We start from the raw sequence: 26,691 nt of genomic DNA on the forward strand, positions 1-26,691 counted from the left end.
CATGAATGTATTATTATTTTGATGTTATAATATTCGCCGCTTTTGCTGGGCGCGAGCGCGCGCGCGTGCAAGCAGCAATATCATAAAAGCTGCTTATCGCCCCCCGAGAAACGTGCTTTTCGCCACTGGCCAGTGCGCCGATGTTGTGAACTCTGCGATTTTCCTGTTGGAAATCAATTGCGCCGCTTATTGTGTCGCTTCGCACACTCACACGAGATTTCTCCATTCGCACATCCTGTTGCACGCAGACGCCAATAGATGTCTGGCTTGCTGCGTGACTTCTCTCGCCAGTCACAGACCCTTATACTCTCGGTCACTCGCGGAATACTCGGAATTGTTAAATTGACCCTTCAAATGAGGTTATCCTTTGAGTTTCCTCCTGCCTGTAGAACATGATGACGATTAATTCTTTCCTCAAACTCCCTTCAGAGTTGAGCCGTACACAGCGTAAAGACAATTAACTGTTCTGGCAAACAATTAAGAACGTTTACATTGTTGGCAATAACAGGTGGTTCATTGTTTGTGAAATTTAGCTACAATTGCAATGTACAATAATGAAATCAGGACCAAGGAACAGTTGCATTCCAGATTTTGCTGAATTTTTCTCTTAATTTCGATCCCTCTCTTCGCGATCTATCCCAACAATGTGCAAATTTTGAGGAAAAAATTGATTTTTTTTAAAAGAGACAAGCTTTTGAGACAATTTTATCATAAAATTAAACGGAAACCTTGGAAATTTCTTAGCGTTTTTGGATAGTACTTAAAAGTAATGGTAAAAAGGATTTTAACAAATTTTCGGTACAGCGGTAACTATAAATCAATTCAGTCATAAACAGTCAAAAACTCCACTGCAGCAAATGTAAAAACTGCGCAATCCTACAAATGCTTAATGCTAAATTTCAGAGGCAACATAAATTTCTGTCCGCCATACGAAAGTTCAAAGCAGGGGAGCATTCGCACTACAAACATGTGCCAAAAATTAGCCATCCCATAAAGATAATCCTTTTTGACAAACTCATGTGAAGTGGACGCGATCGGCGCCGGCCGATCAAAAAGGCTATCGCTAGCAATTTATTCCACAGATTGAGCCTTTAATCCGTTAAATCTGGCTGCTCGAGCGCGTCCGTCCGTCGGCGGCTGCGGTTGTCTCCGCTCAGCGTGTGTTTACATTAACCGTGCTGCTGCAAAAGTTTTTGCTCGGATCGCTATATGGACCCCGTAAAAAGATGCTAATGTAATCACAACATGTGCAAATAATCAAGTCGCTCTCGACGGCTCCGTCCATTCGTCGGTCTGCACGATCTTTGCCCGCGCGGAGCAAAAAGAACGCCCCCTTCGACAAACACAGTTATTATTATTATTCACTTAGTGTATTCGTGCTTATCTAGAATTGCGGAATCAAGAAGCATAAATGATTATTATCGCGTAAGAAAAATTGCTTTGTTTGCAGATCGTTAATTACAAATATTTTTGTTCACTGCTTCTAATGAAAATGTATTGTTTTTCTCTTCTTACGCTTCTAAATGGTTTATCGAGTAAACAAATTAGAATATCTGTTGATAATTCAAGCTGATAAATTCAACCAATGTTAGGAAAGCTGTCGTTTGGCTTCTATTACTACGGAGAGGGACATTTAACTTTATGAGTTTTGAGCAAATAATATCAATTACGACATCTTTTATTAGTCGAACGCATTCCCAGCCAAGTTAGATTTGTCAATAGCAGCAAGATCGCTGCATTTACAATTGAAATGGATAAATCAAACTTGAATTCAAGCACAAAATTGTCGATGCAGAGAGTAATGCCGGTAATTGCGTGAAATCGTGTAAACAGTCGGCTAACGAGCATCAGATAAAGCGCGAGCCGCCGTTATTAAACGTGGCAGCACCAATAAACAATTACACATATTTATACCAAGTCGTCTCGCGCAATTAATTAATGGCAGCGCGCGATGCGATCATATTTGTGGCATTTTCGCTTGCGCAACCCGTTCGCTGACCAATCCTTTCCTCTTTCTGTTTCAGGTATGTACCAGTCGGACTAGAACTGATGCTAATTACATTAGAACTTGCACACACTCGGTAAGGAAAATAAATAATGGACAAATATAGGAAAACGTATAGCCTGTCAGTCATATTGGCGAAAAAACGTGGCTCAAGGCGATCGAGTTGGATCTCCGCTCCGCTCTGCTCTGCTCGCACGCGCAACCCGTTCGTCGTCCCTCGTCCTCTCTTTCTCTTTCATATTTACATTCGCGCGCGTATAATTTCGTGTTCGACACGACAGCCATCTTTTCGATTCGGAAAACGCGATTTATGCGTGCCGCGCCGGCAAACCAGTCCGCCGCCGCCGCGTTTGTTTTTTAACTTTCGCGAGTGCTGGAGAAATAGAGAAGCCGCCGCTTTCGATCTAATGAAAATCGAACAATCAGATCGGGCCGGCTTTCTTTCTTTCTTTTCTTTTTTCGACATATCATTTTCTTTTGTGTCGCACACAGACTGCATGCTTTTGTACTTTTGTATTCCATCGCGCCAGAAAAATCCAATTAAACTGCCCACCTTGCTTCCGTCTCCACGCTGAAATTTATTCTTTTGACAAACTTTTTTAATTATCGGAAACGGAGATGGGGAGCATTGTCTCAGTCAGACCAGACTTCTGTAAAAGTCAATCTGACTGATCAGGGTCGCAAATTATATAACTTGCTTTCATTTTTTTTTCATTGTCACTGTGTTTGTTCGCAATTTTCATTCGCGTTTTTTTAATCATTTCTCGTTCGGCTTGCCATTGAAGTCACGTTCATAGAGTTCGTGCCTTATTGTGCGAGCATGCCTACACCAACACATTTTTTATTATTTTTCTTTTCGACCGCATTCGTGCGAAAGTGAAAAAACACACACACTTTTACAACCCTCTTTGGCGAAAAGCACCGTGAGCAACGCAACAATCGCGTCTGCCTTTCTTTTCTACTTTTCTTTTGGCTCAGACGAGAGCAAGACACAACCTTTCGTGCCACGCAACGTAAATAATCTTTTACGTGACCACGCGGAAGTCTCATTTTCGAGACCCTGGCGTCTGTAAAGTCAAAATAAAAATAACTCGGGTTACGAGGTTCAAGAAGAAAAATATTGTCTGGGGTCTAACTAAGAACACACTTGAACTGCATAATTTTGCGCGAGTTCGCCCAACAAAACGAACAATTCGTTGTGGTAATTTTCACAGCACACGCTATACTTACTTCATTAGCATAAATACTTTATTTAATTTATGCTCTCTAATTACTCCAAGCCGAACTAGGTTAATTTATAGAAAAATATTTAAATGTGGTGCGAATGCAAATGTAGTAAGCCTCCATTAATGCGTTAGAAACGGAAATTTAGAGATGTAGTGAATGCGTGTGCTCGTAATGCATAATGACCGTAAGCGTGACCATCAAATTATAAATAAAAGATAATAATGTAGCACCAAGTATCAAAGATTAACAACGGCACTGCACACTTTGTTATTTAATAATGGGTACAAAGGTTGTTCTAATGCGCGGTAGAATTTGAATTCCATGTACTCATTAAATTACACATCGAGCCGCCCGCGGGCACCATTAATGCGATTGTGACCTAGAAAAGCGACAACAATTTAAGAAAAAGAAGGCAGCTCGTGTGTGTACATTGAGCGTATCGCGACTTGAGTTATTATTATCATTATTTCATCCTGTACCTATGTTAATGCGATCCGCATTACGCTGTTCCCAAGCAATTGCGTTTTTCTATCGCTTTTCTCGTGGCGCCGGACACTAAGTTTTTTCGCGCTCGTGGTTTCATTTGTACTCGCCAGCGCGATTAAAAGTAGCAAAGTGCCGCGGCAGGCGAAACTTGTTTCTTGCATCGATGCAACCACACATGCATCTATATCCGAAGGAAGGGTTAAAGGTCAAATTGCACTTCATAAATCATCCGCACAGGTGCTCCTAGCCGAGTTTATCTTCTCTTTATTACTTTGAGCTTATGGAATTTGCATATGCACTCTTGCAAATTTATCGGAGAGGTTGAACACATAAATTTTGAAAAATATTATTTTTTTGGAAAAGCGCTCGCTTTTCTGTCGTGACTCTCAGCACAAAGCAGAAAATTGCAATCTTTTAATAAAATCATACGCGCATAGTATGTATTTTTCAAAAGGTCTAATTGCGCTCCGAGTACAGAAATAAAAGCTCCAATGTGACCCCCTACTCGCGTGAATAATTGCAACTCAACGTTTTACACATACAACTTGTATATGACTCACGTCTGCGCGTGGAACGTAAAAAATACACCCGGAGAAATTTTCAGACCTTCTGGAGAGCCGTTGAACTCGTCCGCTTTTTTTAAGATAATTATCGAGGAAAAGTTGGCAGAAAATGGTAAGATTCGCGCGGATGTTGGCGTGATCGCGGATGCAGATAAGCCGCGTAAAATATCGCGGTCGAGTGTAAATAATTGGGGATGAGTCAGCCTCAAGGTTGTCGGTGTTTTGTTTTTGTTTCCATGCGCGACGCCGCTTTTGCACTGTACACTCACTCACAATGCTGTTATTTGCGTTCATGGGAGCCTGCGCCCGAAGAATACGCGGACAATGCTAAAAAAGTGCACGTGCTAATATCTCTGCGAGATCATCACGCGTGCCAGCTGAAGTCACTGACTGCTTGACAATCATTATTAATAATAATTGCCGCCTAACAAGTTCCAGCACGCAGAGAGACGACGAGCGCGTTCAAATCTCTGTTCCGTGCAATTTTTGCCCTCTTTGTTTTTATTATGAGGTTGACGCTGGGCACGGGCACGCATTCATTCTCGTCCCCCATTTCGACTGACCGGTTCAAGGAGTTTGGCTTGCTCGCTGCGTAATGATATTGAATGAATTTCCACCGCTAATTGAGCCGTAAACGCGTTATGACCGGCTACTTGAAATTCTCCCCGAGTGCCTCGTGTGTTTATGTGTGCGTGCACATGCAAATATTATAATATCCAGCTTCTTTATTTGTCCACTCGCCTCCTTGAACGAACATGCACTCGCTTCAACCGCGGAGCAGCAGGTCCGTCTCTCTCTTTGCAGCTTTCATTGAACCTGTAAATCATGAGTGAGGATTGAGGTTTAAGTCGTTGTGCGTGTCAATTGCTCGATAAAGTCGCATCCAGAATATTTATTCATTCAGATGGAGTAACAAATTCTTATTCAAATGAAATAGGAGGATGTTGGTTTCGTGACGGTTCACAATCTTGTTAATTATAAAATTTATTCACAACCCGTTTCAAGCAGAGCTTTACAGGCCGACAATTTTAAGAACGTTTTGCATTGTTGACTATGGCAAAGAGTTAATGGTTGCTGAAATTTAGCAATAATTAAATTAGGACCGAGATGAACAGTTAAATTTCAGATTTTGCCAAACTTCTTGAAAAATTAAATGATTGATCCCTCTCGTCCCGATTCGATGGTTGAGGAAAATTTCCCTAAATTGTGTAATAAATCGTGGTTTTACAGTAGGAAAGATAATTAGGAATTTTCACGAATTTTCTGTTGTCTTTGATAACAAGTAGAGATCCTTTTTTAATTTAATGTGTACATATTTTAAAGACATTTTTAACTGTGTTTCTGGCCGTTTGGTTTTCAAGTTGGACGGAGAGGCGCTGTTTCAGGACTTTGTAGGTAACAATGCTCAAGTCGGTGCTCAAAATTGGCGTTCGGCTCAGGTTTGCCCGCCAAGGTCGTGTCCTTCTCTCCGCACCTCCAAACGAGAGTCACCTGCTGCCGCGTGCGTGGGACGTGGGTTCGCAGCAACGACATTTTTATATTATTAAACGCACATAATTGCAAGATAAACATGCGCGCAAGAGGCAGCTGGCGAAAAAAGAGGCATGCACCATTTGCGCGCTGCACGGAAATTAACAGAGGCAGACCACCGCGTGCGTTTCTGCGCTCATTGTTCGCGGCGGCCGATGTCACATATCTAATTAACAGAAATCTTATAACGCGCGCGCGGGGACGACGGCGGTACCTTATTGGGACTGAAAGGTGAATTTTTCGCCGGGATTTACAGGAATCACAATTTGTTGGCGTTTTTGCCCGATTCTGGGCGGCGCTCGGCGCACACGAAGTACAACAATGAAAATTCCAGCGTGCGCCATTATTACTGACATAATGTGGCTCGCGTTCGTCGAGATCATTATCATTCGATTTCGAGATTCGCCGCGATGACAACTTTTGCGCGCGCAAACCTTATTTGGCCGTTGAAATTTGTGTTTTTGCACTGACGGAATCTTGGCCGGCTCACTTTTTGCAGCGCGCGGCGCGAGCGGCTTCTTCTCTTCTGCGACTCGACTCGGCTCAATCAATCAATCAAAACCCGGCCCTATCCTCCTTTTTTCGCCGGCCGCTCGTTGGCTACGTGTGCGAAATGCGAAGCATCACCTGTTCCATTCATTACCGCCTCTGGACTCTGGACCTCGAGCAGACCACTTTTCGCGACTTCTCCGTTCCATTAAGCTAAACGCATTTGCCTTAATTTACTCGCAACAGTAAGGGCTGGTTTACAATAATACTTACCATACCCCGTATTTCTACCCAAATTTAGTCTTTCAAATTAATTAATTTAAGTTAAAATAAGAAAGCATGTCGATTCTGTTTGTTCGTAATTTCAACGTTATCTCTTTGTGTTCATGTACATATAATATATCAACTCTCTCCCAATCGCAAACTCTGGATATTGCGTTTAAATTACAAAAGCAACAAATCAGGTTGATTGCCGAATGGCTGCGAGGAATGATTTCTCGATTCGCGCGTCCGTGATGAAAATGTCTGCCCGCAAGAACGATGCGATCTCCCCTGCAATATCTGTGTATTTATTTATTTACGTTTGTTATCGAGCGCAGCAATAACAATAATTTGCCATCTTTTCCTGCGGCACCGTCCGCAATACAGTCGCTCAAACGGCGGCAAGCGTTCGGTTTAAAAATCCGCTCGACGTTTATACGGATATATAAAATATATATATATGAGCGAACCTGAGAGCATGTGTGTGTGTGTACGTAGTATGTGTGTAGGTTCACTTTCGAGAGCGAAACGAGCGCGTATGGATAAATCAAAGTGCTTCATCTCGGGCTAATTTCATCGCCCGCAGTGCTGAAGCAAGTCCAAAGTATGTGCATGCACTTGCGCATACTTTATGAGCTCCGTGTGTTTATATCAACTGCCAGGGAAACCTCTGTCAGAAAGAAAATGTGTGCTTCTAGCTTCGCACGATCTAGATTTGGTTAAGTCCTTTCCAGTGACAACAAGGTTTCAAAATCAGATAACTATACTGACTCGGTCGGAGGAAATTTTTAGTAATTCAACGAGTAAATCTCTCCATTTTGATTTTTTTAATCTTAAAATATTATTACGAGAAGTCAAATGACTTTAATTATTTTCTCATAGAACTCGTAAAGTTTTGATTCCCCGATTATGAATCTCACGACGAATATTTCTAATCAAACATTGTGTCTGCGTAACAGTTTCGGAGACTGACTAAACTCTCTGCTCGTGCACCATCGACGTGCCCCAATTCTGGCAATCCGAAAGTAAAGAGCGAATTCTTGCTCACTCATTCACCATCGGACGGGCGTCTGCTTTTTTATTTAGCCCGCGATCTTTGGGCAGCTCCTTCATAGCGCAGCGAGGGAAGGAAAAAGCTGCCGTTGCCCGGTGTGCGCAGTCCGCCATTGTTTCGATTCACAGTAAGCGCGATTCGGACCGATAACGTGGGCAAGACAATAAAAATAATATCGCGCCGCGCCCATCAAGTAGCAGCTCGCGGACTTCAATTCCGCCAGCGATTTGCTCTCTTTTTATCGCCTCAATGCTATACACACATGAAATGGCTGCATACATACATCTAAATGCGGATTTTTCTCCACGATGATGCTTCGGGCGTCAGAATAAAACGAGACCATGCCACTTTTACAGCAGGCGAGGGAAACGCTACTCGCCTTTCTTTTGGTCATTTAGGCTTTATTTATTTGGCGTGAATTTGCATAAATAAAATCTGATAAATATCAATCTGTCTATGATTTTTTTTTCGCGTGATTTCGATCCTGCTTAAAGGTTGTGAGCCAATTTTCTCAAAACTTTCAACGGCGGCCTGGGAAATTTTTAAATAGTATTTCAAATAAAGGTAAAAGGGATTTTTCTTTAAAGCTTTATTTTAAATTATAGTTTGTGAAACATAATATTAATTATTTTGAATGTACCAATATTCCACGAAAATGGCGCAATGTTTCGTTTCAAGTTCAAACACCTCGGACACATTGTGTCAGGTCAGGACTGCGTTGTAAAGCTCTGAAAAATATGACACGCGTCGGAAAATTTCCACGGTAGTGCATCAGAGCAGAGAATTGAAGCGGCGCTCGGTGATTTCCACAACTTTCCGCGAATTTGTCCTTAGCACAGATCGCAACAAAGAGGACGATACACTTCCGCCAAATTAATCAACGTTGCAACTGAGTGCATATACGCCACTCGCTCTCGTGCACTTTTTCCACGGTGGCACTTTTCAAACTGATATACTTGTGTCACTGCCATTTCATCCGAGTGAAAAAACGAAATACAAAGTTAATGGCGTACGCTGTACTGCGCTGAAGAGGAAATGCAACTCACATTCGAAAAGATGGTAATTATTCATGCACGGCAACATGAGCGCAGTGCACAATTTTATTTGTCCGATTTTATATCTCTCCGTCAGAGCGGCGGTTGACGCTATCACTTCTTGGAATCGTCCAAAGCTGCAGCTCTTCTCTGGAAGCGCCTTTTTGCTCCGAGATCAATAAGTGCAATTACAAGTTTGATCGCATCTATAAATGAGTCCATCTCCCTGGCAATCCAGGAAACGAAAAATCAGAGCAAATTCAGATTGATACGCCAGCACAATCGGGACCAACGGGTTTTACATTTATTTAATTGCCGTCCGCGCAGGCCATCGATGCAGATAAGGGCTAATTACGCAATTCACCCGAGCAGTCTTTAACTAACAAAAAAGTCCCATCGGCGGCATCTGTTTGCGCTCGCTCTCTTCCCTCTGACCTCGCAAACACTTCAATAATCGAGCTGTTGACCTCTCTGCCATCTCAGCGTCACCTTTTGTCAGTTTTTAACACCAATAAAGGCAGACAAAAAAACATGGTTTTATGTTACTGGAAAACCACGAGATCCGTTTTTGCAGCCAACTAACCTCAAATACAAGTTTCAATAGGATTTATTGTTAGCAGAAGTGCGTGGCGTTTACTTGCATCCCTGCCGGCGTTATCACTGTCGCTGTATTTATTTATTTTATTACACCAAAGTCGTGGTGCTCGTCTCTCTCTCCCTTATAAATACACACAAGCGGGTCGTGGATGTGTAAAACACACTTATCACTGCGCTTTTTCCAGCCAGGGCCATGCAAAAGCTTTATGTTCCACCGCAAAGTAGTTAGTCTGTGCTCTAGTGCGACTGGATGAGTGGCGTGACTTTTCCTGCCGTCCTTTATCTGGCATTTTTTTTTTATTTTGAAAGTAGCAGTGGTACTTTATGCGTACGCGTACTGTAGCACACACGCGCCAGTGTGACAAACAAACAGCAAAAGTTTCAACAATTTTCGAAAGGGTGGAAAGTTTTTGGATGGGGCTTCAACATTGCACGCACGATTGTTTGTGGCTGTTGCAATGCGACAAACTTGTAAAACGGTGCTAAAACCCCGCGCATTTCATAGATAGGTTTTCTTGCATATTATGCTGAAAGAAAATTCTTTGAAAAAGCCGTTTGAAAAGTTGAACAGGACGAAAAAAAACTGAAATGGCCAAAATGAAAACTTCCACATTATTTCTGCATTCGATTTTCCCAGAGCTCTTTTCTGTTAGAAATTTTCAAAAAGTATAAAAATCCCATATCATTCGATTCGTCTCGTTAGGTTGTTTTTTTTTTTTAATCCGACCACTTTTCAAGACGAAATTATGGCAGTTTGAAATTTATTAAGAGTGTGACCTTTTAGGCGTGGATTGCAGCGAAATATAAATAACGGGAGCTATTCCGTTGGACAGTTGTCATCTTTTATCAAACACCATCGAATTGCAGCGATAAACATCGATATATTTCGTTCCTCTCGTTTATAAAAAAAACTCCTAGATTTTTAAATGGTCTCGGCGGCTAGATGGATGGTTACGGCTGGCGGCTTGCGATGGCGGCTGGCACGCTCGCGTCTGCGCTGTTAGCCGTTTGCTGCTATTTCTGCGGCTCTCCGCGGCAGTCAGACAGCGTGGTCGCCGTGGCTCTCGGCGGTGGGGAGGCCGATCGGCAGGGGCCCTCGCAACACTTAGTTAGTCAGCCAGTGTCGTTCGGCGCGCTCGCACTCGAAGTGCCGCTCACGAGAAGTTGTTCTGCCGAAAAGTGCTAGCTCTGTCGGTCGGTTTTGGGTTTGTCGAAATACGGCACACACACACACCATGGGACGCGGACGCCACCGCGCAGCCATGAACCACCACCCGCAGCAGCAGCCGCCCCCGCCCCCGCCGCAGTCCATGTACAACCAGCAGCCGCCGCCGCCGCCGTCCTACCACCACCCGCTTCCGCACCAGCAACAAGTGCAGGGCGCGTACAACCCTTCCTTTCATTGCGACTCTGCTGCCGTGAACCCGTGGAACGACCCGCGCCTCGGACACCCCCAGCAACAGCCCAACAATTTCTTCAAGTGTGGAGGCACTGGGAGAGAGAGCGGGGTAGGTCATTGCCTATAGAAGCGAAATAGATATCAATCAAACCGAGTGACACCTCCGAACGCGCTAATAGACGAATGTTTTGATTATTTCATATATTTATTTAGGACAGATTATGTATTTAGCCACGAATTTTGCTTCCCTAGAAAAGCAAATATGTTTTCTTAAACTCCCACTAGAATATATGGATAGAAGACTAAAATAGCCACAAAGGTCCCTAATCCGCTAGGAATTCTCGCATTTTGGGACTCTTTGTTGCGAGCAAAATGCTTCCCAACGCGATCCTGACGAAAGGATAAATTCCTTCACCCCTTAAATTACAATTCCTATTCAACAAATGATATTTTCAATTTGAGTTCACTTCAAATTTAAAAACGTTAACTCCCAACCAACCAGAAACTGAAGAACCATTGAAAAAATGTTGGGGTTAAATTTAGCTGTTTGAATTCAATAATCTGCTTTACTGAGTACTATTTAATTTTTCAATTAATGCACAAACAATGCCAAAATGTTGCAGGGAAGCAAGCTTTTGTTTGTTGTTGGTTGATGAGCACCGCATATTAACTTGAAGTAATAGTCATTTAAATAATGTGAAGGTTTCGCGCTGCATGCGGGTATTCGGTTCGATAAAGTGTGTGTACACTGCCCCAGCGCAATTTTATTGTTTTTTAACTTCAGTGTCAAGCAGCACTCACGACGCGCAGATAATTATAGCAACGCTGCACGTATGTGGCGTTCGTTTTGAATTGTTATCGCGCGGCTCCTCCCCTTTTAGCCTTTTTTGAATTCAAACGCAATATGTCTGCCGTTCCAGAGGTGATTTGTAGAACAGAGACAATGTCTATATATTCTTCTACTTTTATTTGTATATATGACAATCAGAATGTCTAAACGACTTTGTTTTGAGAAATTAAACTGCATGCCTATATAGTTTAAATTATTATTTTTTTTTTGCTATTCAATCTCTCACTTTTCTCTTTCATGGGAAATGCAATAAATAAAATTTATAACAGCTTATCAATCTATAGATATCTACCGCAAGCTAAAACAAGGAAAAAAGTTAAACCAAAAAAGAAAAGAGAGAAATTAAAAAATAGTTTTTGGCTAAACAAATCTAAAACATAATCTAATCTGTGCTAAAGGGAAATTAAATTGGTTTCAAAAGTAAGGAAGTAGGCGTAGAATTTTATTAATATTACGAAAAAATTAAAGCTTTTTAATTTATAAGGAAAGTTGCTTTAATTTTATCCTTGATTTTTTTAAATGAATAATTCAGATACAAACGATATCTGAACTTACCGTGTGGGAAAAATAAATTTTTAAATCAGGAAACAGCACCAACGAATCTTATATTATATTGTAATTTGCTCATACCGAGATCAGCTTCATTTTCTAATTAATTTCGAGTAGATTGTTGTAAATATAAAATTTATTTTTCCAACGAAAGTTGTTGCAGAAGGAATGAATGTTTTGCAGTTTGCGCTGGAAAGCTGTTTTCACGCCAAGTAATTTAACTGGTGCTAGCATGAAAACAGGCGTGCTCTTTGGCGTTTTATCCTTTCCTTGAAGCGCAATTCCGATTTATTTTGAGCTCGCGTTTTCAAGGGGAAATTCGCTGTCAAGGCTTGTTGTGCGTCCCGATTCGAGGGAAATGTCTGAAAAGTCCAGCGCCGGCCGGCGGCCGGCCGGTCGAGATGACACTTAGGGCCCCGTGGCGAGCGCAAATTCAAATGCGGGGTCGCTGGCTGGTGAAAAGCCAGTCTCCCAATTTACATCGGCAGTCGCACTGACTGTTGGCATTCATTAAACAAGAGCCACTTTATTATTAAGGCCATTTTATTAACCTCGGTTAATCGGAATGATTGTATAACAATGAGAGCAGTCGAACGAAAGAAGCAAGCCAACTTGTTGGCTCAAATAATAAGCAGCAGTAGTTGTTTTATTTCGGTGCTGCGATTTTGAGCCGATTTTTCTCGCTCGCGGCCAATTGCTATTCGGGCGGTCGAAGCAGAAGATTTCATTTGTGCGCGCTTCTCAAGACCGGAGGAGTTCTCCTCAACTTGGGCTCCACTCAGAGGCGGTCGGCCTTCACCAGACTCGTTCTTTGCGATGCTGCTTCTCCTCGCTTCTGCCGACTTGTGTGTGTATGTGTGTGTGTGTGTGTGTTGGACGATCATTTCGTGTATAAATGTACTAGCGTTTAAAAGCGTTTCCTCTCTTTCTTTCTCTCTCTCTAACTCGCTTCTGCTGCATTGAAGCGACGCGCAGAAAGATAGGTATTCGCAATTTATCGGCCGTTCCAGTGTGATGCGTGCCTTGTCTCATAACGCATAATTGCCCTGCGCGTGTTTATGTCTACAATTATTGGCACTCTCGTTTCACTCGACTGTCATTGCGCGTTTAAATCACAGAGAGGAGGCTCAAGCCAGAGAAATCGCAAGGTTCTCGGAATCCCAGTCAGCTTGTGCTCTTTGCTTCCGCAACTTGGAGATTCTAAAAAGAGGAAAACAACTCACGATACACTTGACAACAGGCTTACTTGTCGAAAAATTGTCCATAAAATCTGAAAAATAAATATGCTGTTGTTTTACAACGGTAAAGTGCGTTAGACGAAATGACCTTTAGTTTTAAGTTTAATATATGCAGAGAAAGAATTAAATGGTATAGCATTGGTGTACTAACGCATTTATTCCCTTGTTTCAGGTATGTAGACCGACAAACATGTCAAATGTAGCCCGCTTTCCACCTCAATATGGTTCCAATAACACCTCGGTAAGGCAAAAAGCAACCACTCCACCCGCAACTCCTTCCCAGGGTGCGAAAACTGCACTCTGGCCCAATTCGAATTCAAAGCGGCGCGTATACAGTTTCAATATCGCACGCCGAGAAACCCGCAGTGGCAACAGAAAGCCAGATTCCCAGGAAATGCTGTTACCGGGCGAAAAAATTCCGTCGGCGGCAAGATTGAATTTCCCAGCATCGCGTCTGGCCGAGCGCGCGGCTGAAAAATGCACACTCGCGCGCCCGATTTTGAGAATCCGCACCGCGCACCGAGTCGGTTGTGTTGATGCTGGCTGGCTGGCTGGCGAGCGGGCATCATTTCAAGTGCCAAATTCTCGCCGACTTAAATTGAGATTTGCACGGGTGACGTCACCACCTCAACGCGAGTTGGTTTTTTTATTCGACGCGAGCCTTGTAAGTAGCGTGCATTGGGTCGTCCGCTGCGAAGAATGTGGAGGTAGCAGGGAGGGGGCAGTCGGTCGGCCTGCCGGCCCGCCAGACTGCTTGTCGCCGTTTTTCTTTACCTCTCCTACACACACCTCTTCCTCCATTGCATGCCCTGCGTACCCGGCCAACAGAAAACAAGCAGCGGCTGCGATTCGCGATTCTACAAATTGTCGTGAGAAGCTTTGGAAAAAATACTTGGAAATAGCACTATAGTAAAGCTTAACGAAATCGGTTCGAAAGGATTTGAAGCTGTCAACCTCGGATTTTTCCAGTAAAAATGCGGATTAAAGTGATTAGCAGACAACAATTAAGATCCCCCACGTAGCATCCGGATCTCAAATCGTTGCGCCATTCTATATAGCGAGCATTGTTGAGGCATTCTTGGGAGTATCAAGGCAATGGGAGATGTTTGAGCATAATAATCAATCATAAAAGATGGCAATTTTGGTATTCGAAATGCTCGAATAGCTCAACGGGCTGGTAGGAGGCGCCACTTGCTGGTTTTCGCACCTTTAGGGACACATTTCTGGCGTTTCAATGGAAAGACAGGACGCGAAAATATGGCCCAACCTGTGTTACTGGGCTCCTAGCCCTCGGGAAGTGCAAAGCAGAGGTTTAAGAATAATTAATTCCAAGGGAATCCTTAAATTTTGGGTCAGGTGGAAGGTAAGAAACAAGTTTCGCTGCTGCAAGAAAAGAACCGCTCGTCTTCTGGCTTGCCAATAGTGTCGAGGCGTGTGCGTGACCTTTGAAGGAGAAACGCAGCCTCACCTGAGAGTGATCTCCGGTGCGAATATTTGTCTCACTCACGATCAGTCGCGATTGGGAATTATAAATTAAAAGCAAGGGGCCTCTGTGATTATTATTGTTGCCGACGGTTGTTCTTTTTCTTGTGCATACACGTCCCCTCCCGCGTTCGCGTTCGCCGGTCGCGTTACATAAAAGCATCCATTATGGAGGACCGAGCAACGAGGCATAATAATGTTCCATCTCGACTTCCCACGATCCGCGGCGGGCGTCCAATCGAACCGCGCGAATCTCGTGGCATTTTTGATTGCCCGCAAATAGTTTTATTGCTGCAGCGTTGCGAAATTTGGCACCACTCGAGAATTCGCCAGTTATCAAATTCGACGGCGGCTTGCTTTCACTCAGCGGCCGGCAAAATTGGCCGGACCTTTTAAATTAAATCTCGGGCGTGATTATTTTGATACGCTCTTTTTGTTCGGCGGCGGTAATCACGCAGATGGCACCCGAGGCAATGTTACGGAATCGTATATGTAGCAGTTGTTGCGGTGGTGCGGGTTACACACCTCCGAATTCTCCAACCAACTATACGGTTCAATAATAAGACTTTGCAGCGTCCCTGCTCGTTTCGGACAGATGGGAATGCACTCGCCGTCCGCGGGCAGTCGGCGGGAAAAGTGCAGCCTCGGTGGACACGGCGGCGTCATACATTTTTTATATATGGATTTTCCTCGGTCGCCAGCGGGCATCGAACATTCAGAAAGTTAAGCGAAGAAGTAGCGGCTCGGCGCATTAAACAAAAGTTCCTCGGTAGCTCTAATAAAGAGGCTCGAGGCAGAGAGAGCGCGAGAGGCTATTTTATTGTGGCTGTACTCGCCCAAGCATGTAAAGCGAGATGTACATAATACACTACTTACTCGCTTAGCTTAGCGCTGCCAAAGCCAATCGCTCGGCCGACCCGGCGATATTTTCGGTCCTTCTCTTAGGCAACCAGCTGGGCAGGCACAAGCACCCCCTCTGAAGAACAGGGCCTCTGCGCACGGTATCAAAGAAAGGCTGCTGCTGATCACTCTGCCAGATAGACACCTTAAACGTAATCCTCCGGCCGTTGCGAAACTAGATTTTCTTCACGTGACGTGCTAATCGCGCACAAGTCAAAGACTTTCTTGAAGGGACAAGCACCTATATACTAATCGGAAAAATGTGGTGTTTTTTCGCTACGATTCAATAATGCTTCGCTACAATCCACGCCAGGTCAAAATTTTAAGAAATATATAAATTTGCCATAATTTATTGAAAATAAGCGGTTGGACGATTTTAAAAAAAAAACTTGACACGTTTAGAATCTACTCGGCGTGACGAATCGAATGATTTACAAATATTTATACTTTAGGAATTTATTTTCCAAATATCTGCTCTGGGAAAATGTAGTAGTTTTAATTTTTTCTAATTTGATAAGTTTGAATCAACTTTTTAAACGGCTTTCCTTGGGAAACGCCAAAAAAACGCAAAAAAACTGAATTTTTTTTCTGAATTTGAAAATAAGTTGGTTGTTGTGAAGCCAAGCTTGTAGAAAGTGAAATGGACAAAAGGAGAAGCGAAAGCGTTCTTCAGCCTTGCCACAATAACCCAACAAGGGATGTTTTGTGCGCCACAGCGGGCATTCTGTGCCGGCATGTGGTACACCAAGAGCAATATGGAGCAGCCTTTTAAAGTTTAAAAGGCAGTCTGGTATTTTAAATCAGCTATTTCAATAATACCTTCAATGTTTTCCAAAAAGGAGAGTTTCAAATTGAGATGCGCATTCAACCTTCAGGTTGCACAACATGCTAATTTATTTTGTAACTTTTCTCATCAAAAACACATTAAGTAATATACTTTTCTAGGAAAAATTAAGACGTTTTTGAAACAAGTAAATGCTTGTAAGTAGAGTGTCGGTCACGTGACTTACTCGTGGCCTAGCGGTAAGATCCTCGCCTCGAAAGTGTATTGTATCGAGTTCGGTTCTGCTTTCGGTGCAACTTTTAAACCAACTCGACTGCATCTCTTACCCCACGCTGGTCCATTCTAGCCATCGTGTCAGTTTGATGCAGATAGTAAACGTCGCGCACCGCAGCGGAGTTCTCGTCCCTTGACGAGCAACCCTCAATGGTGGTTCGCACAACTTTTGCCTGTTTTCATTCTAGTCGGGAGATAATTGCGCGCGTAAGCGGTTAATTTATTTAACAACTTTGCGCCGGCTCGTTGGCGCAAACGACAATTAGTCAGTGGAGTTGTGAGCGAAATTTGGCGCACCACGACAACAGCAGCACTTCTCCGCCGTTTGCTGAATTTAATCCGCGTGTGCGCGCGCGAGTTCCTGCATAAAATAACAATTCACGGCCAAGTTTGGTACGGCCAAGTCGCGTTTTGCTTCATAATTCAAGACAGTAAGTAGCAGGGTTGGCCCGCGAGCCAAGGGAATTACTTTGTCACGCCAAAAACATGTGAATGAGCCGATCAAAAGTTCGCTGAAAATGGTCAAAAATTAAAACATGCGAGTGCGTGAGCGGGACGGCGCGAAATAATCGATTTGCATTCATTTAGACACGCACTGTACTCCGTAGCAAAACAATCAGAATCGATTTGTAACTTTGACTGGCAGCATCGGCTTGGAGCGCACGTCCGCGAGCAGTGACAGCCGATTCGGGCCGTTTCTATATGGTATGTATGGTACGTGGCACAATGCACGTCAATTAATCTCGGTTGCTAGTGGGCCGACACGATACATCATTGCCCGGGAATCAACAATAAACACTTCAAAGAAGTTGAGTGAAAAATGGACCGTCGGCTAATTAAAGCGACTTTGCATGCTCCTCTAGCACAACATCAATCACTCGCTAATTAACCTTTTAAAAGAACACACTCGCGGAGTTTCGAAAGATTTGCGCGCGCGCGCGCGCTCTCCTCAACCGCACACACGCATTTTCGCGCTTTGTGCTTTTCTGCGTGCCAATCTGCTGGAAACGGCTGCGACCTCGCGGGGCAGCGAAAAGTCATAAATCAGTGCAAACCCTGCCTGCGCGTTATTGCGCCGTCTGTGACAGTTTGGCCGCGAGCCCCCCAGTTATGATATCAATTTACATGCATTATAATTACACGCCTGAAAATACTGCTGCTATGCTGCTCGCTTTTGCGTATGGACGTTTGTGCGAGTGTCTAGATTTAATTACACGCAGCGCGTAATTGAATCTGCCCTCCGTGTGTGCATAATTTTCACATATTAGTCAGCGAGCATGCGAGCAGACTCTGACAGTGTATACCATGCCATGCGCTTGAGAATCCAAAGAAATTGCACTCTCGCTTCTGCTGGAATTTTCTCGCTCTAAGGGATTATTAAGTGTTTAAGATTGAGTTATACGATTACTGCATGCAAATGAATGAATAAAGGGACAATAATTAAGAACATTTTGCATTGAGTTTATTGTTTGTGGAATTCAGCAACAATGTATAGTAATCAGGACCGAGGAACAGTTCAATGTCACACTTTGCCAAATTTTCTCATTGATTTTTGAGCTAAATTTCCCTAAAATGTGAAAGAAATCGTGATTCTACAGCGAGGAGACGGTGCTGCAAGCTTTGGAGCAGATTTAAAGTTAAACGGCAACCTGGGAAAGTTTTAGCATTTTCCTATAATTTTCAGAGAGTATATATTTTTAATAAATTTTGCGTAAATGACGTCAAGATGCTCCAATTCAGCTGATTGTTTTAGAACTCGTGTTTGTTTGTATTCATCTTAATAAAATGCGGTGTGTTTTGATTCGTGCCTTGTAGCCCATTACACTTTTTCCAACGCAGAACGCAGTCAGCGAGAATTCAATTAAATACCGCCCTGATAGGTGGATGTCTGCCTTTTTGACAGACCGAATTGATTTCGTGTACATCATTCACGGCCGGCGGATTGGTTGTTGATTGAAAGACGCGCAGAGCAACCTGCTCGGCTTGTCAGCGCTCTCTGCGCGTTTCCAATACGTATATATACGCATAGGCTCGCGTGGGCCCACAATTGTAGGGATGGCCGCCTCGCTTTCAAACGTGGGTCGCTACAAGCGTGCACACGTATTTGCTGATAATTCTCATTGAAGGTTAGCTTGTCTGTCCGACAAACACACCCATTTTCATATTAAATGCGTTTTCGCTCTTGAATAAACGTAATAGTTGCTTTTTGCGCTAATTAATTGTTCTGATCTGCTCCGCCGTTTGTGTGTTGTCCCAAGGCTGCAATATTAATTATTCCGATCACGATCAAATTCGAAAAACTAAGTCCGTAATTAGGGCAGACTCGCGTTTTTCTCCTCTCGCACATTGTATTGAAAATAAAGGCCTGATTTATGGGTTTACACCTTTGCAGTTGTGGCGCGCAATTACGGTCGAAATAATGCTTTGGGCAGTTGAACTCACGGAGACGGCGGAGAACATGACCATTCTCTTTGCATTAAATTCTCTGCTCGGACGTTAGAAATGTCAACTCTGCGCGAGTCCATCGAAAAAAGTTGGATTATTAATGTAACAATCGCGGCAATAAGTTACAGGCTGCTTTCTCTCCAAGCGAGGAACACGCCTTTCCGTCTCTAGCGCAGAATGAATGAGAGAGAACTTATTATATTGTGCACAAGATACGTATTGTGTGTTGTGTGAGTATACGTATCGATACCATGAATCTGTTTGTGAGGCAACAATAAACGCCGCAGCAGAGTATGATGATCTGGACAATGATCGTGCGGCGAGAATTCAATTATGATTTTATTGAATGGTCGCGCGCTGTGTACTCGCTTGTCTCTCTGCAAAAATGCGATTTATGACGCCTTTCAATGCATCAATTAATTCACTCCAGCAACTTCTATCTACTGGATTTTATCAACAATAACAACAATAAAATTACAAAATATACAGCGAGACCGTTATTGATAGTGGAGATGTGATTGATGAAATTTCCCCTTTAAAATGCAATGTATATTCCGAGTGAAAATAATACGAGTGTGCGCCTCATGAATTTGAACTATTAGGAGAGTTTTGCATGTTGATTTATGAGAGGATTATATTGAATGCCCAAGTGGCGAGTGCCACCTGCGCGCAAGTCGGAATCAAATTAGGTTTGGTCCATGCAAATAAAAGTCGACAGCGTAATCTTCACGCGAGGTTAATAGTATTTCGAGTGAGACGCCCGTGCAATTATCAGGCGGCGCATCTACATGAAATGCAGATCGGACACTTGTCCGGCCGGCCGCGCGATTTGCATTGGATAAATGCGCGTCCGCGGCGTCTGCGGCACCGAATCGATTCGCGTGTGCGGCGTATGCTTGCATGCCAAATTAATGCAAAATTCGACTTTGCTCATTTCTCCTTGCTTGATATTCGGCGAGCGTCGCGAGTGACGGGGCCGCTTTTTTCTGCAGCTCGCCGATTTTTGACTGGCCGGATGCGCCACCGCTTTTTCATGCTCATTTCGGCGCGTGGCTTTTTCCACCGTGTCGGGGAGTGGCTTGCCCAGGGCTCCCCACCCTCGTGCAGACCTGAATTTCAACCCATCGTCTGCAGCTGAAATTTATTCGGATAGCGATTGTTGGCCTAAAAGCTTGCAGGGGAATGCAGTTGCGAGGCCATTTTCTCCAGCAAGACGCAGCGAGTTATTATCTTTCAAGTGATCGTGGTGTCTATGAACTTGGAGCTGCATGCGCGTTTCAAACGTTTGCTAATTCATCATTTTCGGAGAGCGTCATCGTTAAAATCGAGAAACATGTATTTCAATTTGCTCGAACAAATGAAGTGCTCATTAAAAAGCATCTCGCACATCTGCCGGAGATTTGGCTGCCCGATTCGAGTGCATTGTCGCTGAGGGCCGCCATTGCGCATACCGGCCCAACTGATGATGTAGCCATTATTAAACTGGAGTAAAATTTCCCATAACACTTTGAACGTCAGCAGATGAGACTAATTTATCGCAGCTTCGCATCCAACAGCGCCGAGCCGATAGAGACATTAGCGTCTGTGTAATAATGAAGGCGCGAGAAGAAGCAGTATGAACCGATAATCTGCGCCAAGTCAGCCGCTTTTCCATCCACACGCGATTTATCGGCGGCCGAGGAGCAACGAGATCGCGGATAAGCCCAGCATCTGGAGTATTTATAGCAAACCACGCACTGCCAGCGCGGTTGCATAAAAAAATGAGACGCACATTTCGCGCACTGAGAGTTAATTGTTTTCAAGCTCGTTATATATTTTCTCTTTTTTTCGCTAAGGCCGATAGCTTCTGCGGTGACGCACGTGGAATTTGCATTGCGCGCAATCTGCATTCGAGCTGCGAATAAATCTGCTGCTGCGCGAGATATGCATTAACAATTTACAACTGAAGAAAAAGGCTTCGCACCGAAGTTGCACTTTGAGGACATTAAATTTCAGCATGAAATTGCGCCTCAGGTGCGCGCTCGATTATTCGCGTGCGCTCGTCGTCTGCCCAATGGAATTATTCATTAAGGGCGGCAGGTCCTTCTGCTCCATCAATGTCACTTTTGCACAGCAGAAACCATTCTGCATCTAGCAGCACGCCATGTGACATTCAAATTAGCTCAAGTGGAAGAATTGATATGCTCCTTTCGTCGGTTCTCATCAAAATTGCAACATCGAACCATTTTATATTTTTAAAAGCCAGGTTGCGATTTAAAAACGGGCCGAGGGAGACATTTTTAAGATGAAATATCTGCAAACAACCGTCCACCGTGACTTAAACACGTTCGTTTCTTACAAACTTTGCAGAGATGCAGACGGATTTATTCGCAAGTGCGCCGGCAAAGTTGGAAAATATAAATAGCCACCGCGCACTCACGTTTCGCGGTCGTCCAGCTTAAATGTGTCCGCGAAACCGTTGGTGGCGAGAAAATAAACGGCAAATATATGTCGAGGAGCAATGCATTCTCTCGCCGCGCGCGTGTCATCATCGCTCCTTGAGGGCTGCGATCGCGTGGATTGATTGAAAATTGCCGGCGCGCACGCTGTAATTACACACACATACACACCGCAAGTGCATAAAACCGAGCCCATTACAAGGGTTTGCGCGCCTCGCTCGCTGCAATTTCGTAATGCTGATTGATCTAATTAGACTCGGATCTAATTAAAATCACGCTGCGGCAACAGTGTCATAATCAGAAAATCGCGCGCGCGTTTTGTGAGTACAGTTTGTTGTAAATATATAATTTAACGAGATCTGGTTAATTAAAACCCGCGGCTCGGTTTCACCTGTTCTCGGTAAGCACGAAATTACACAATACATGCGGGAAATTTCCGAAGAATTGAATTTTTTCCGGTGAGTAATGAGTAATGGCCGACTTTGTTGCTCGAACAGCCCTCGACGCGTTTCTGTGTCACTGCGGCCATTTAGCGTGACACTATCGCACTTTTCGCTCGCTCCTCAATCGACTCGTCAATCAAAAACAACATGCTCAACTGGAAAATCAATTTATCGGAAGCAACAGCTCGACGTCTTGCACCAGAGCGCAGATAAAAAGATAATTATATGGCTCGTTTTTTAATATCACACGTTGGTGCCCCCCACCCCACCCCCCTGCCGGCAGAGATCATCGCGCATTTTAATTTAACCGACCTCCCGACACTTAATCAGAGCAGCAAAGGTCATCTCGCGCGCGTTTTATTTATTTATGCCGCTGACAGCATCATTATGCTACATCGCTGCCATTGCACGCGCCCGCGCACTCCGCGCGTAATAACAGAATTCGTATATGCGTGCGGGACAGGACGGCCTTTTTCACTCGCCTCTCGAAATATCTTTCATTTTACAATTTGGCCCAAACAGAGGCGCTAATAGCTTCATCATACACGCGCCGGATGAGCAACGGTGACTATTTTCAGTGTGCGAGGCCGCGTCTAGGGACACAACCCGACGACCCACCGACCGCCGCAAAGCGTCCCGTGGTGCATGGAGCATTGTTGAAGTCAATAAAAAATACTCCACCGAGATATGTGTTTCAAATAAAATTTTAATGAAATTAATATTCCTTCGATAAATTAGCAGGCAATCCTTAAAACTTGGTAATCCAACGAAATGAATTGCGGCACGGCATTGGTTCCCCGGGCCTTCGTTGAACTCTAAAATTTATTATTTAACGATGTTTGGGGGTTGATTGCGGGGGGCTAGCATTGTCATGATGGAGCAATGCGATAGCAAATCCGACTCGCCTCTTGCTGGTTTGCACCTTCCCAGTATGCGCGTGGAACAGCCTTATTTAATAATGGAGTTTGTGGTGGGTTAAAATAAGAAATACCTGCTGATGGTGGTCATATTAAGCCTAATTCAACAGTAGGAGATAATCTTCCGATGGAAAATGCACAAAAGAGGGAGACAAAAAATAATACTTCAGATAAAATAAATAAATAAATATACCTCAGCCCTTCCTGCATTGTTAAGGCATTCTCAGGAATGTCAGGGGAGTATTTGAGCATGTCAGAGGATGACTAAAAGTGACTCGAAATGTTCAAATATATCTCAATGGGCAGGTAGGAGGCGCCACTGGCTGGTTTTCGCACTTTTCCAGCGGCTCCATAGAGACAAATGTCTGTCGTTTCAAAAGAAAGCCCTGGGTGCAAAGATGGTCACGATTGCGGCCACTCGGGAACCTTGTGATCCGCTCGGCGGTGTTATTGGTGGGCTCAAATCCATCGGGAAAGACTGAGCAGAGAGGTTAAAAAACGCTCTGGAGCGAAGGTGTGCCACTCCATGTTATTCGTTCGCGATGTTATTGAGCAGACATGGCTCCTTGCCGGCAGTGGTTCGATCTCAACTATGGACAAACCATCCATCAAACTGAAAGAAGAAGTGGGGTTGGGGTGGCGAGTAAATTTCTTTCAACTCAAACAATGAATTGAGCATCAGCACCCCTAACGCTGCGGTTTGTCATTGCCACGTCACTGAAACTTGTTCGCTCTAGGCGGAGGGATCATCAGTCAAAAGGCCGCGAGTGCGTGAAGCCGTGTTTCGCCTTTGTTTACGTTTGTTATGAAGCGGCGCTGATTAAGTCACAAATTTACGGCCGCGCGTTTATTTTTGGCCCTAGCGGAGCTACCCCTCCCGCGCGCGAGACTTTTCCCAAGCTGCTTGAAACTTTTTAACGCCGCTGCTCCAGTGCCTAATATAAATAATTTTGTATTTAATTTATTCTCCATTTCTCACGCTCTCGAAAAGCAACTTAGGAGGCGCCGAGCGACAAAAACGCGCGTAATTAATTACAGAGCGACTCGACTCCGCCCCGGCATGATTGGAGAATTAAGTCGATCTTAACCCAGATTCCGGCACACTGTTGGGCTGCACAATTAAAATCAATTTAGCTCGTTCAATTAACATTTAACGCGATTGCTTTTGGTTTCTAGACGACATTTTTGCATCTGCCGTCCACCGACGCCGAGATAGAAAGTTGCATTCGTGAATAAATTTATTTTCCGAGCAGAGTGCACCACCGGTTAATTATAGGGTAATTCAAGTATCAAGTAATTTATACGCGCGGACAAAAGAGAACTCCTCAGGGGGATCGCGGGCAGTAAAAGCTGCGGCTTAGCTGCTGCTGCTTGTACAAACAGCGCGGATTATGCTGCCCGCGCGCCTACAGAATTATGTATTCAGAAGAATATTGATTGTATCGCACGACCCAATTCGAATCCCGGTGCTGCTGGGGGCCGCGGCGATTGTAAATCCTCGCCAGATAAGATTTTGAGCAATAAAGCAAACAATAAATCTGGCCAATAATGGCCCGCGCATGCAGTGCTCTCTGACATAATGAGCATCGGCGCTGCCAATTGATTTGGCCGATCGAGATTTCGGCCACTTCGGCTTTCCAACGCAAATTGATTCGAGCCAGTTTTCGTCCAAATTGCACACTCGAGAGCCCCATTTGCCAATCTGATTTGCGAAGAACAAATGCGTATTATCGCCTCTAAATTACGACTCGCAGCAGCCCGAGATTTATAGCCATGCTAAATATTTAAAACGCTCAGACGCTGATTGTGAGAGTGCGGAGGAAAACAAGCATCATCTTTGTCGAAAAAGAAAATTCTCATCCACAGCATCTGTGGGAACGCAATAATGTCTTGGTGAAAAAAGTCGACTCTCGTTTTTCAACTCTCTTCGCCAGAGTCACCAGTCCGTCCGGTCCTGGCTGCTGCCGCCGCCGCCGCCGCTCAGTTCACTCTCACAGAACAATCTCATTGTGCACTAGAATTGCATTTTTCCTCGTTTCTAATTCCGATTTGAAAAAAGTCACCGCTGCAGGGTCGAATGTGCGAGTGAGCGAGTTGAAAGCTCTCGTCCGTCCAGCCCGCCGGCAATAACACGTTTCTCTGTGCTTACGGTTTGTGTGCACTTTGCTTTTATCATCAAAAGCAGGCAACAAAATACAAAGTGTTGCAAATGCAGTTAGCCTGCTATTTAAAATTGAAACCAATTCTTGACCAACAAAACTATTAACTAACGAAATTTACCTGTAGATCCATGCCTTGTATAATTTTATGTTGACATCATGCCGGCGAAGCAGCATATTACTGAAATTTTTGTGCAAGACTGTTGTAATAGCAGGCCGGTAAATGCTTGATTTTGTGCGTTGGGACGAGCGTTGGAAAATTAAATTTATAGAGTGACCCGAAACAAAACAGTGCAAAGCTCGCATTTTGCTTATCAGTTGCGCGCGCTGAGTGGTGCAAGTTAATGAAGCCCTCTCTCGTCCGCACCGCTTTCCGGTTGAAAACAACCTTTCGAGCTGATATAATTACGGCAACTTCACTATAAATATACAACAGGCTGGAAAAGTTTGGACTCCTGACCGCGGCATGAATAGCAAAGTCCGATCCTGCATGAAAGCGACTCATACAGAGCGAGTGAATAAACAAATAAGCGACGAATCGGTGAGCAACTAACAAACACAAAGTTGAGGTGTGCACCCGACAGGAATGGCTGTCGGCGTGGCCTCCCCCATAGCTCACGTGAGCATAGAATGCAATCTCTTTAATTAAAAAGGCCGACTGGAAAACACCTCTTTTGAAAAATTCAAAGGAATGCCATGCCTGATTGAATTGTCAATACAGACCACCCGTATTTCCAATCATCCCCTGTTCTTAAGATAATCGCCGGAAATGGGATTTGTAACATTGAAAAGCTGTATGCCAAATTTTATTTCTTGTCCAACACTGCACCGACCTACAAGTTCGGTTTGAATTTAGCAGTTTGTTGAAGGTTGCGGCGAAAGAGGGGGAGGGTGAGATCAAGTTTGGTAAACATGTGTTTGCTCTGAAATTTTCAAACGGTGCGCGGCTGTCATCCGACGCTCTGAATGTCATGACTAAAAAAGTGCAGAATACACATAATATGCTAAAGGGGCAACTGCAGCAAGTGGGAGTGAAAAAACGTCTTCAGACGCCGCTGGCTTCCAGGGAGAAAGAGCGATGATGAGCGTGATCCGCCTCAAGGGCTTAAAACTTGATCCAAATGCCCGACTTCGTTTCGTATGCACGTTAACCACCAAAAAACGCGTTTAGTTTGTTTTAAAAGGATAAAAAAGCCACCCAAGTAAACAAGATTCTTGTTTGCGATGTCAAACAGAAGAAAAATATGATCCCTATTCGTTAAATCGGTTAACCTAAATTTTGACTAGCATCAAAGGTTTTTTATTTTGCGTTATGAAAAGCCCAATAAGAAAGTTGCAACTTTTTAAATTAGCATAACAACGAAAAATAATTTTCAACCGTCTGAATATAGGCATTCATTGCTTCGAAATACTATGATCTTTGCATACTTGAGAGTGAATAAAGGCCGAGAAATATTTTAAGCTTTGCATCACGCGCGCGGCGCGTCTCAGCGATTGCAGAGCCGTAAATTTGCCATCGGGTTTGCCGCCTCGCCTCCCGCACAAAGCGGCGGCAGCAAATTACGCGC

General features: G+C 44.0%; 1 protein-coding gene across 18 annotated transcripts in view; it reads left to right on the forward strand.

The window, feature by feature from the left end:
* The window catches only part of da (daughterless), a 107,945-nt gene that overhangs the window by 69,409 nt on the left and 11,845 nt on the right, over positions 1-26,691 (forward strand). For 12 of the 18 annotated variants that reach the window (XM_065476305.1, XM_065476304.1, XM_065476310.1 and 9 more), the window contains exons 6-7: positions 2,025-2,081; positions 13,455-13,523. The exons of 2 other annotated variants lie outside the window; for them this stretch is intronic. In XM_065476305.1, coding sequence (XP_065332377.1) covers positions 2,025-2,081; positions 13,455-13,523 — 126 coding nt within the window. Of the gene's footprint in view, positions 1-2,024; positions 2,082-10,345; positions 10,755-13,454; positions 13,524-26,691 lie in introns of those variants that run through there. 4 more of the 18 variants (XM_065476311.1, XM_065476317.1, XM_065476315.1 and 1 more) reach the window with 3 other exon arrangements.

The sequence above is a fragment of the Cloeon dipterum genome, chromosome 1, assembly GCF_949628265.1.
Source record: "Cloeon dipterum chromosome 1, ieCloDipt1.1, whole genome shotgun sequence".
Classification (NCBI taxonomy): domain Eukaryota; kingdom Metazoa; phylum Arthropoda; class Insecta; order Ephemeroptera; family Baetidae; genus Cloeon; species Cloeon dipterum.